This window comes from Pristiophorus japonicus, unplaced genomic scaffold (genome assembly GCF_044704955.1).
Source record: "Pristiophorus japonicus isolate sPriJap1 unplaced genomic scaffold, sPriJap1.hap1 HAP1_SCAFFOLD_272, whole genome shotgun sequence".
Classification (NCBI taxonomy): Eukaryota; Metazoa; Chordata; class Chondrichthyes; family Pristiophoridae; genus Pristiophorus; species Pristiophorus japonicus.
Window position 1 is genome coordinate 709,075 of NW_027252472.1, and position 12,197 is coordinate 721,271.

Below are 12,197 nucleotides of genomic sequence, written 5' to 3' on the forward strand. Positions count from 1 at the left end.
TCCTGTGAAGCCCCTTGGGATGTATCAATGCGTTAAAGGCGCTATATATAAATACAAATTGTTGTCCGAGCCCTCTCGCTATACACCAGAGCCTCGTACCCCATAAATCACTTGAGTTGGCGTGTTTTGTGGGATCCTGGGCACAAAATGGCTGCCGGGCACAAAATGGCTGCCGGGCACAAAATGGCTGCCGCTGTTGTCCACATGGCGTCTGCGCGTGGGAGCAATTCGCGGTGCGTGGAGGGGTTTGAAATGCGGTCGGTAAATGTCTTTCACCTGTTGACGTTTGCCAAATTGACCGAACCGTAGCCAGATTGTACCCCGTTTACCCAGAATCCTTCAGATAAGTTGTTCAGCCATTTTGTTTGAAAGAAAAATGTGCTTCCTCCTCTCCCTTTCTTTTTTCACTTCCAGGAACTGGGTAATAATCTGGACAGGTGCAAGAACAACGAGAACCTCCAGCAGATTCTGACCAATGCCACCATCATGGTCGTGAGTGTCACGGCCTCCACCACACAGGGGTAAGGGCACCCTGCGTTCGGCCGTCACATCAGACGGTGTAAAGCGAGCGAATCAGTGACGGGGAGAGACCGGAGGAGCTGGGGTTGTTCTCCTTGGAGCACAGAAGGTTAAGGGAGAGATTTACCCGAGTGGTCCCAGGGATAGAAAAATAGGTGCAGGAGTAGGCCATTCAGCCCCTTGGAGTGTCGAAATCTCCACCCCCGATAAACGACTCAAGACACCTTCAGCTCCGGCAGAAGTTTCTTTAATTTACTTGCTGGCCAGGGAAAGGTCACACTCAGTCAATGGCTAAGTGAACACCTCCGAAATGGTACAGTTTCACGAGATATTTATGGAGTAAAACCCAAGTTCTGGCCCCTCCCTGTGTATCGGCTCTGTCTCGCAGTCAGTGAATAGAGATAAAGTTAATTACTACATCCTTGTCCTGACCTGGTTTCCAGATATTTCCTTTTGTCAGGGTTGTCAGCTGGCCAGCCGGCCATTACTCAATGAGAGTGTGGTAATGAGCTATTACCTGCCTGGCATTGTGGTCAGGATTGTCCCGTTTCCTGGTCAGTTATCTTTTTGCATCAAATGGATGAGGTCTCTACAAGAGCTTAATGGCTGGTGGTTTGAGTACTTCGAAAAGGCTGGGGTGGAGTGGAACTGGTGTCGTATAGACAACAGGAGAGCACCATGGGGGGTACCTGTCTCAGCCATTTCAAGTCAGGTTTAGCTGTTTATGCAAACCGACTGCTTTATGCAGAAAGTTCTCGAAGGACCAGGACTCCATTTTGCAAAGGGCACAAAAATACCGTGTGGTTTCAGCTTAGATAAAAATACATTACCACACGAGCCTGCACCACCATTTAATATGATCCTGGCTGATCATGCAACTTCAGTACCCCACTCCTGCCTTCTCTCCATACCCCCCTGATCCCTTTTGTGTCTAGAAATCTCCCTCTTAAATATATTCAGTGACTTGGCCTCCACAGCCTCCTGTGGTGGAGAATTCCACAGGTTCACCACCCTCGGAGTGAAGACATTTCTCATCTCGCTCCTAAATTTCCTACCTCGTATCCTGAGACTGTGTGACCCCTTGTTCTAGACTTCCCAGCCCCGGGGAAACACCCTCCCCGCGTCCAGTCTGTCCAACCCCGTCAGAATTTGATACCTTTCAATGAGATCCCCCGCTCATTCTTCTAAACTCCGGTGAATACAGGCCCAGTCGACCCAATCTCTCCTCATACGGCAGTCCTGCCCTCCCGGGAATCAGTCTGGTGAACCTTCGCTGCTCTCCCTCAGTGCGGACAAACGTTCCCCACTTTGGGAGATGAAGTTGAAACGCAGGGTATTTGCGGCCGTCCTGTGGCAAGTATACCCTTCCTTAGGTAAGGAGACCAAAACTGCACGCAGTACTCCAGGTGTGGTCTCACCAAGGCCCTGTATAACTGGAGTAAGACCTCCCTGCTCCTGTACTCAAACCCTCTTGATGAGGGACTTCAGTGACCTGGAGCAGCGGGGCTTGTTTTGTGATGAGAGATTGAGCCGACTGGGCCGATATTCTCTGGAGTTTCGAAGAATGAGAGGGGATCTCATTGAAACGCACACAATTCTGACAGGGCTGGACAAGGTAGATGCAGGGAGGGTGTTTTCCCCCCCCCCGGGGCTGGGGGGTCACAGTCTCAGGATAAGGGCTCGGACATTGAGGACGGAGATGAGGAGGAATTTCTTCACTCAGAGGGGGGGTGAATCTCTGGAATTCTCTGCCCCAGAGGGCTGTGGAGGCTCAGTCGTTGAGTATAGTCAGGGCTGAGATCGATAGATTTTTGGAGTCGAGAGGAACTCGAGGGATCGGGCGGGAAAGTGAGGTTTTGGTCGAAGATCAGCCGTGATCTCATTGAATGGCGGAGCAGGCTCGAGGGGCCGAATGGCCGACTCCGGTTCCTAATCCTTATGTCTCTCTTTGGAGCAGAGAAGGTTAAGAACATCAGAAACAGGAGCAGGAGTGGGCCATTCGGCCCCTCGAGCCCTGCTCCGCCATTTAATACGACCGTGGCCTGATCTGATCATGGACCCAGCTCCACTTCCCTGCCCGCCCCCTTATCGGTTAAGGAACTGTCTATCTCTGTCTTAAATATATTCACTGTCCCGGCTTCCACAGCTCTCTGAGGCAGCGAGTTCCACAGATTTACAACCCTCTGAGAGAAGAAATTCCTCCTCATCTCAGTTTTAAATGGGCGGCCCCTTATTCTAAGACCATGCCCCCTAGTTCTAGTCTCCCCCATCAGTGGGAACATCCTCTCTGCATCCACCTTGTCGAGCCCCCCTCATAATCTGATACGTTTCCATAAGATCACCTCTCATTCTTCTGAACTCCAATGAGTAGAGGCCCCCACCTCCTCAATCTTTCCTCATAAGTCAACCCCCTCATCCCCGGAATCGACCGAGTGAACCTTCTCTGAACTGCCTCCAAAGCAAAGTGTGTCCTTTGGTAAATACGGAGAGCAAAACTGTGCACGCAGTACTCCAGGTGTGGCCTCACCAATACCCCTGTGTAACTGGAGCAAGACTTCCCTGCTTTTATACTCCATCCCCCTTTGCAATAAAGGCCAAGATACCATTGGCCCTTCCTGATCACTTGCTGTACCTGCAGACTAACCTTTTGTGTTTCATGTACAAGTAATCCCCAGGTCCCGCTGTACTGCCGCACTTTGTAATCTTTCTCCATTTAAATAATAACTTGCTCTGTGATTTTTTTCTGCCAAACTGCCTGACCTCACACTTTCCCACATTATACTCCATCGGACAAATTTTTGCCCACTCACTGAGCCTGTCTGTGTCCTTTTACAGATTTTTTGTGTCCTCCTCACACATTGCTTTTCCTCCCATCTTTGTATCGTCAGCAAACTTGTCTACGTTACACTCAGTCCCTTCTTCCAAGTCGTTAATATAGATTGTAAATAGCTGGAGCCCCAGCACTGATCCCTGGGGCACCCCACTAGTTACTGATTGCCAACCCGAGAATGACCCATTTATCCCCACTCTCTGTTCTCTGTCCGTTAGCCAATCCTCTATCCGTGCTAATATATTACCCCCAACCCCGTGAACTTTTAAGAGCGAGATTGACCAGGTTGGTCCTGGGGACGTGGGACCTCAGTGACGGGGAGAGACTGGGTTTGGTTCTCCGTGGAGCAGGGAAGGTTAAGGGGAGATGTGATCGCGGTGTGCTCAATCACGAGGGGTTGTGACGGAGTAACTCGGGAGAACCTGTTCCCAGGGGCGGGAGGATGGGTAACCAGAGGGACACAGATTGACGATAATCGGCGATGGAACCAGAGGGGGGGGATGGGGGGAGAATGTTTTTACGCAGCGAGTTGTTGCGATCGGGAACGCGCTGCTTGAAAGCTCGGAGAGAGCAGGTTCAATCGGGACTTTCAAACGGGGGAATTGGACAAATACTCGAAGGGGGAAATATACCGGGGCTGTGGGGGAAGAGAGCAAGGGGGGGGGCAGTGTGGGACTGATGGGGGTCGCTCTGTCACAGAGCCGGCACAGCACGGGCTCGATTAGGGCCCAATGGGATCCTCCTGTGCCAGGCTGCAGGCTGTGGGAGTGACTCGCTGCGCTCTGTCTTTGGCCCCGTGCAGGCAGACGCTGTCGGACGAGGAGCTGGGGGTAATTGTTGAAGCGTGTGACATGGCGCTCGAACTCAACCAGTCCAAGCATCAGATCTACGACTACGTGGAGTCCCGCATGTCCTTCATCGCACCCAACCTCTCCATCATCGTGGGAGCTTCCACCGCCGCTAAAGTCATGGGTGAGTGTCGTGGGGGGCGGTACATAGAAACAGAGAAATTTACAGGGCAGAAGGAGGCCAGTGCGGCCCATGGTGTCCGCCTCGGGCCGACCGACAAAGAGCCGCACGGCCCTGGGGTCAGCAGCCCTGAAGGTTACATATAAACCTACGGACAATGACGGAAAGGCAACGAGCACCCAGCCCGACCAGTCCGCCCCACACAACTGCGACACCCCTTACACTGAAACATTCTACACTCCACCCCAACTGGAGCCACGCGATCTCCTGGGAGGGGCAAAAACCAGGTCAAAAAACCCCAGGCCCATTTAGGGAGAGAAAAATCTGGGAAAATTCCTCTCCGAACCCTCCGGGCAATCGACACGAGTCCCCGAGATCCCCCCTGGCCGTATTCGATTCCCCGCAGTACTTACCGTTATATCTGCACCGTCCAACAACAGGGTCATCCAGTCTAATCCCAATTACCAGCTCTCGGTCCGTGACCCTGCAGGTTACTGCACTTCAAGTGACCATCCAACCATCTCTTAAATGTACCCACCACCCTTCCAGGCAGTGAGTTCCAGATCCCCACAACCCCCTGCGTAAAGTAACCCCCCCCTCAAATCCCCTCTAAACCTTCCAACAACCACCGTAAAACTATACCCCCTCGTAATAGTCCCCTCCACCAATGGAAATAGACCCTCACTATCCACTGTGTCCAGGCTCCTCAATATTTTGTACAGCTCAATGAGGTCTCCTCTCAACCTCCTCTGTTCCAATGAGACATCGCCCCACACACCCTCAAATAATCATCGTAGGCATTCTCTCGAAGCGAGGGTGACTTGCTCCCACGCCAAAAAGGGACGAGTTCACAGGTGTTTCAATGAAGGACCTAATATTCCAGATCCCGAACTACATCCTGAAGGGTGGAAGGTGCCTGTGTGTGGATTAGTTTACCGTGGGGTGACCGTTGTACACCAGCCAGCACACGGGGCTTGACAGAGCGAGGTCTGGGTCCAGGGGCAAGGGTTAGCCAGGACCACTGGAGACCTGCTCTGCACGGACCCAGTGCGCTCACATATCACACAGTGTGGGCTGGTCCTGGGTCCCTGGGCCCTCGCCTCTCCTGGGCCTCGTTCACCGCTCCTCCGCCCCGATCTCTCGATACTCCTCCGCCCCGATCTCTCGCCGCTCCTCCGCCCCGATCTCTCGCCGCTCCTCCGCCCCGATCTCTCGCCGCTCCTCCGCCCCGATCTCTCGATACTCCTCCGCCCCGATCCCTCGCCGCTCCTCCGCCCCGATCTCTCGATACTCCTCCGCCCCGATCTCTCGATACTCCTCCGCCCCGATCTCTCGCCGCTCCTCCGCCCCGATCTCTCGATACTCCTCCGCCCCGATCTCTCGATACTCCTCCGCCCCGATCTCTCGCCGCTCCTCCGCCCCGATCTCTCGCCGCTCCTCCACCCCGATCTCTCGATACTCCTCCGCCCCGATCTCTCGCCCCTCCTCCGCCCCGATCTCTCGCCCCTCCTCCCCCGATCTCTCGATACTCCTCCGCCCCGATCCCTCGATACTCCTCCGCCCCGATCTCTCGATACTCCTCCGCCCCGATCTCTCGATACTCCTCCGCCCCGATCTCTCGCCCCTCCTCCCCCGATCTCTCGCCGCTCCTCCGCCCCGATCTCTCGATACTCCTCCGCCCCGATCTCTCGATGCTCCTCCGCCCCGATCTCTCGCCGCTCCTCCGCCCCGATCTCTCGCCGCTCCTCCGCCCCGATCTCTCGCCGCTCCTCCGCCCCGATCTCTCGATACTCCTCCGCCCCGATCTCTCGCCGCTCCTCCGCCCCGATCTCTCGATACTCCTCCGCCCCGATCTCTCGCCGCTCCTCCGCCCCGATCTCTCGCCGCTCCTCCGCCCCGATCTCTCGCCGCTCCTCCGCCCCGATCTCTCGATACTCCTCCGCCCCGATCTCTCGATACTCCTCCGCCCCGATCTCTCGATACTCCTCCGCCCCGATCTCTCGATACTCCTCCGCCCCGATCTCTCGATACTCCTCCGCCCCGATCTCTCGCCGCTCCTCCGCCCCGATCTCTCGCCGCTCCTCCGCCCCGATCTCTCGATACTCCTCCGCCCCGATCTCTCGCCCCTCCTCCGCCCCGATCTCTCGATACTCCTCCGCCCCGATCTCTCGATACTCCTCCGCCCCGATCTCTGGTCGCTCCTCCGCCCCGATCTCTCGATACTCCTCCGCCCCGATCTCTCGCCGCTCCTCCGCCCCGATCTCTCGATACTCCTCCGCCCCGATCTCTCGATACTCCTCCGCCCCGATCTCTCGCCGCTCCTCCGCCCCGATCTCTCGATACTCCTCCGCCCCGATCTCTCGACGCTCCTCCGCCCCGATCTCTCGATACTCCTCCGCCCCGATCTCTCGCCGCTCCTCCGCCCCGATCTCTCGACGCTCCTCCGCCCCGATCTCTCGATACTCCTCCGCCCCGATCTCTCGCCGCTCCTCCGCCCCGATCTCTCGCCGCTCCTCCGCCCCGATCTCTCGATACTCCTCCGCCCCGATCTCTCGCCGCTCCTCCGCCCCGATCTCTCGATACTCCTCCGCCCCGATCTCTCGCCGCTCCTCCGCCCCGATCTCTCGCCGCTCCTCCGCCCCGATCTCTCGATACTCCTCCGCCCCGATCTCTCGCCGCTCCTCCGCCCCGATCTCTCGCCGCTCCTCCGCCCCGATCTCTCGATACTCCTCCGCCCCGATCTCTCGATACTCCTCCGCCCCGATCTCTCGCCGCTCCTCCGCCCCGATCTCTCGCCGCTCCTCCGCCCCGATCTCTCGCCGCTCCTCCGCCCCGATCTCTCGATACTCCTCCGCCCCGATCTCTCGCCGCTCCTCCGCCCCGATCTCTCGCCGCTCCTCCGCCCCGATCTCTCGATACTCCTCCGCCCCGATCTCTCGCCCCTCCTCCGCCCCGATCTCTCGCCGCTCCTCCGCCCCGATCTCTCGCCCCTCCTCCGCCCCGATCTCTCGATACTCCTCCGCCCCGATCTCTCGCCGCTCCTCCGCCCCGATCTCTCGCCGCTCCTCCGCCCCGATCTCTCGATACTCCTCCGCCCCGATCTCTCGATACTCCTCCGCCCCGATCTCTCGCCCCTCCTCCGCCCCGATCTCTCGCCGCTCCTCCGCCCCCGATCTCTCGATACTCCTCCGCCCCGATCTCTCACCGCTCCTCCGCCCCGATCTCTCGCCGCTCCTCCGCCCCGATCTCTCGATACTCCTCCGCCCCGATCTCTCGCCGCTCCTCCGCCCCGATCTCTCGCCGCTCCTCCGCCCCGATCTCTCGATACTCCTCCGCCCCGATCCCTCGATACTCCTCCGCCCCGATCTCTCGATACTCCTCCGCCCCGATCTCTCGATACTCCTCCGCCCCGATCTCTCGATACTCCTCCGCCCCGATCTCTCGCCGCTCCTCCGCCCCGATCTCTCGATACTCCTCCGCCCCGATCTCTCGATACTCCTCCGCCCCGATCTCTCGCCGCTCCTCCGCCCCGATCTCTCGATACTCCTCCGCCCCGATCTCTCGATGCTCCTCCGCCCCAATCTCTCGCCGCTCCTCCGCCCCGATCTCTCGATACTCCTCCGCCCCGATCTCTCGCCGCTCCTCCGCCCCGATCTCTCGCCGCTCCTCCGCCCCGATCTCTCGCCGCTCCTCCGCCACGATCTCTCGATACTCCTCCGCCCCGATCTCTCGATACTCCTCCGCCCCGATCTCTCGATACTCCTCCGCCCCGATCTCTCGCCGCTCCTCCGCCCCGATCTCTCGCCGCTCCTCCGCCCCGATCTCTCGCCGCTCCTCCGCCACGATCTCTCGATACTCCTCCGCCCCGATCTCTCGATACTCCTCCGCCCCGATCTCTCGATACTCCTCCGCCCCGATCTCTCGCCGCTCCTCCGCCCCGATCTCTCGACGCTCCTCCGCCCCGATCTCTCGCCGCTCCTCCGCCCCGATCTCTCGATACTCCTCCGCCCCGATCTCTCGCCCCTCCTCCGCCCCGATCTCTCGCCGCTCCTCCGCCCCGATCTCTCGATACTCCTCCGCCCCGATCTCTCGCCGCTCCTCCGCCCCGATCTCTCGATACTCCTCCGCCCCGATCTCTCGATACTCCTCCGCCCCGATCTCTCGCTACTCCTCCGCCCCGATCTCTCGCCGCTCCTCCGCCCCGATCTCTCGCCGCTCCTCCGCCCCGATCTCTCGATACTCCTCCGCCCCGATCTCTCGCCCCTCCTCCGCCCCGATCTCTCGATACTCCTCCGCCCCGATCTCTCGATACTCCTCCGCCACGATCTCTCGATACTACTCCGCCCCGATCTCTCGATACTCCTCCGCCCCGATCTCTCGCCGCTCCTCCGCCCCGATCTCTCGCCCCTCCTCCGCCCCGATCTCTCGCCGCTCCTCCGCCCCGATCTCTCGATACTCCTCCGCCCCGATCTCTCGCCGCTCCTCCGCCCCGATCTCTCGCCGCTCCTCCGCCCCGATCTCTCGATACTCCTCCGCCCCGATCTCTCGCCCCTCCTCCGCCCCGATCTCTCGATACTCCTCCGCCCCGATCTCTCGATACTCCTCCGCCCCGATCTCTCGATACTCCTCCGCCCCGATCCCTCGCCCCTCCTCCGCCCCGATCCCTCGCCCCTCCTCCGCCCCGATCTCTCGCCGCTCCTCCGCCCCGATCTCTCGATACTCCTCCGCCCCGATCTCTCGATACTCCTCCGCCCCGATCTCTCGATACTCCTCCGCCCCGATCCCTCGCCGCTCCTCCGCCCCGATCCCTCGCCCCTCCTCCGCCCCGATCCCTCGATACTCCTCCGCCCCGATCTCTCGCCCCTCCTCCGCCCCGATCCCTCGATACTCCTCCGCCCCGATCCCTCGCCGCTCCTCCGCCCCGATCCCTCGCCCCTCCTCCGCCCCGATCTCTCGATACTCCTCCGCCCCGATCCCTCGCCGCTCCTCCGCCCCGATCCCTCGCCCCTCCTCCGCCCCGATCTCTCGCCGCTCCTCCGCCCCGATCTCTCGATACTCCTCCGCCCCGATCTCTCGCCGCTCCTCCGCCCCGATCTCTCGATGCTCCTCCGCCCCGATCTCTCGCCGCTCCTCCGCCCCGATCTCTCGATACTCCTCCGCCCCGATCTCTCGCCGCTCCTCCGCCCCGATCTCTCGCCGCTCCTCCGCCCCGATCCCTCGCCCCTCCTCCGCCCCGATCTCTCGCCGCTCCTCCGCCCCGATCTCTCGATACTCCTCCGCCCCGATCCCTCGCCCCTCCTCCGCCCCGATCCCTCGCCCCTCCTCCGCCCCGATCTCTCGCCGCTCCTCCGCCCCGATCTCTCGATACTCCTCCGCCCCGATCTCTCGCCGCTCCTCCGCCCCGATCTCTCGCCCCTCCTCCGCCCCGATCTCTCGCCGCTCCTCCGCCCCGATCTCTCGCCCCTCCTCCGCCCCGATCTCTCGCCCCTCCTCCGCCCCGATCTCTCGATACTCCTCCGCCCCGATCTCTCGCCCCTCCTCCGCCCCGATCCCTCGCCCCTCCTCCGCCCCGAACTCTCGCCGCTCCTCCGCCCCGATCTCTCGCCGCTCCTCCGCCCCGATCTCTCGATACTCCTCCGCCCCGATCTCTGGATACTCCTCCGCCCCGATCTCTCGATACTCCTCCGCCCCGATCTCTCGATACTCCTCCGCCCCGATCTCTCGATACTCCTCCGCCCCGAACTCTCGATACTCCTCCGCCCCGATCTCTCGATACTCCTCCGCCCCGATCTCTCGCCGCTCCTCCGCCCCGATCTCTCGCCACTCCTCCGCCCCGATCTCTCGATACTCCTCCGCCCCGATCTCTCGATACTCCTCCGCCCCGATCTCTCGATACTCCTCCGCCCCGATCTCTCGCCGCTCCTCCGTCCCGATCTCTCGATACTCCTCCGCCCCGATCTCTCACCGCTCCTCCGCCCCGATCTCTCGATACTCCTCCGCCCCGATCTCTCGATACTCCTCCGCCCCGATCTCTCGATACTCCTCCGCCCCGATCTCTCGCCCCTCCTCCGCCCCGATCTCTCGCCCCTCCTCCGCCCCGATCTCTCGCCCCTCCTCCGCCCCGATCTCTCGCCCCTCCTCCGCCCCGATCTCTCGCCGCTCCTCCGCCCCGATCTCTCGATACTCCTCCGCCCCGATCTCTCGATGCTCCTCCGCCCCGATCTCTCGCCGCTCCTCCGCCCCGATCTCTCGCCGCTCCTCCGCCCCGATCTCTCGCCGCTCCTCCGCCCCGATCTCTCGCCGCTCCTCCGCCCCGATCTCTCGCCGCTCCTCCGCCCCGATCTCTCGCCGCTCCTCCGCCCCGATCTCTCGCCGCTCCTCCGCCCCGATCTCTCGCCGCTCCTCCGCCCCGATCTCTCGCCGCTCCTCCGCCCCGATCTCTCGCCGCTCCTCCGCCCCGATCTCTCGATACTCCTCCGCCCCGATCTCTCGATTCTCCTCCGCCCCGATCTCTCGATACTCCTCCGCCCCGATCTCTCGATACTCCTCCGCCCCGATCTCTCGATGCTCCTCCGCCCCGATCTCTCGCCGCTCCTCCGCCCCGATCTCTCGCCGCTCCTCCGCCCCGATCTCTCGATACTCCTCCGCCCCGATCTCTCGCCGCTCCTCCGCCCCGATCGCTCGCCCCTCCTCCGCCCCGATCGCTCGCCACTCCTCCGCCCCGATCTCTCGATACTCCTCCGCCCCGATCTCTCGCCCCTCCTCCGCCCCGAACTCTCGCCGCTCCTCCGCCCCGATCTCTCGCCGCTCCTCCGCCCCGATCTCTCGATGCTCCTCCGCCCCGATCGCTCGCCCCTCCTCCGCCCCGATCTCTCGATACTCCTCCGCCCCGATCTCTCGCCCCTCCTCCGCCCCGAACTCTCGCCGCTCCTCCGCCCCGATCTCTCGCCCCTCCTCCGCCCCGAACTCTCGCCGCTCCTCCGCCCCGATCTCTCGATGCTCCTCCGCCCCGATCGCTCGCCGCTCCTCCGCCCCGAACTCTCGCCGCTCCTCCGCCCCGATCTCTCGATTCTCCTCCGCCCCGATCTCTCGATACTCCTCCGCCCCGATCGCTCGCCCCTCCTCCGCCCCGAACTCTCGATACTCCTCCGCCCCGATCTCTCGATACTCCTCCGCCCCGTTCGCTCGCCCCTCCTCCGCCCCGATCTCTCGATACTCCTCCGCCCCGATCTCTCGCCCCTCCTCCGCCCCGATCTCTCGATACTCCTCCGCCCCGATCTCTCGCCCCTCCTCCGCCCCGAACTCTCGCCGCTCCTCCGCCCCGATCTCTCGCCGCTCCTCCGCCCCGATCTCTCGATGCTCCTCCGCCCCGATCGCTCGCCCCTCCTCCGCCCCGATCTCTCGATACTCCTCCGCCCCGATCTCTCGCCCCTCCTCCGCCCCGAACTCTCGCCGCTCCTCCGCCCCGATCTCTCGCCCCTCCTCCGCCCCGAACTCTCGCCGCTCCTCCGCCCCGATCTCTCGATGCTCCTCCGCCCCGATCGCTCGCCCCTCCTCCGCCCCGAACTCTCGCCGCTCCTCCGCCCCGATCTCTCGATACTCCTCCGCCCCGATCTCTCGCCGCTCCTCCGCCCCGAACTCTCGCCGCTCCTCCGCCCCGATCTCTCGATTCTCCTCCGCCCCGATCTCTCGATACTCCTCCGCCCCGATCGCTCGCCCCTCCTCCGCCCCGAACTCTCGATACTCCTCCGCCCCGATCTCTCGATACTCCTCCGCCCCGATCGCTCGCCCCTCCTCCGCCCCGAACTCTCGCCGCTCCTCCGCCCCGATCTCTCGCCCCTCCTCCGCCCCGATCTCTCGATACTCCTCCGCCCCGATC

General features: G+C 62.1%; 1 protein-coding gene across 2 annotated transcripts in view; it reads left to right on the forward strand.

Moving 5' to 3' along the window:
- The window catches only part of prpf31 (PRP31 pre-mRNA processing factor 31 homolog (yeast)), a 61,467-nt gene that overhangs the window by 11,077 nt on the left and 38,193 nt on the right, over nucleotides 1-12,197 (forward strand). For both annotated transcript variants that reach the window (XM_070871653.1, XM_070871654.1), the window contains exons 5-6: nucleotides 415-521; nucleotides 4,152-4,321. In XM_070871653.1, coding sequence (XP_070727754.1) covers nucleotides 415-521; nucleotides 4,152-4,321 — 277 coding nt within the window. The remainder of the gene's footprint in view (nucleotides 1-414; nucleotides 522-4,151; nucleotides 4,322-12,197) is intronic.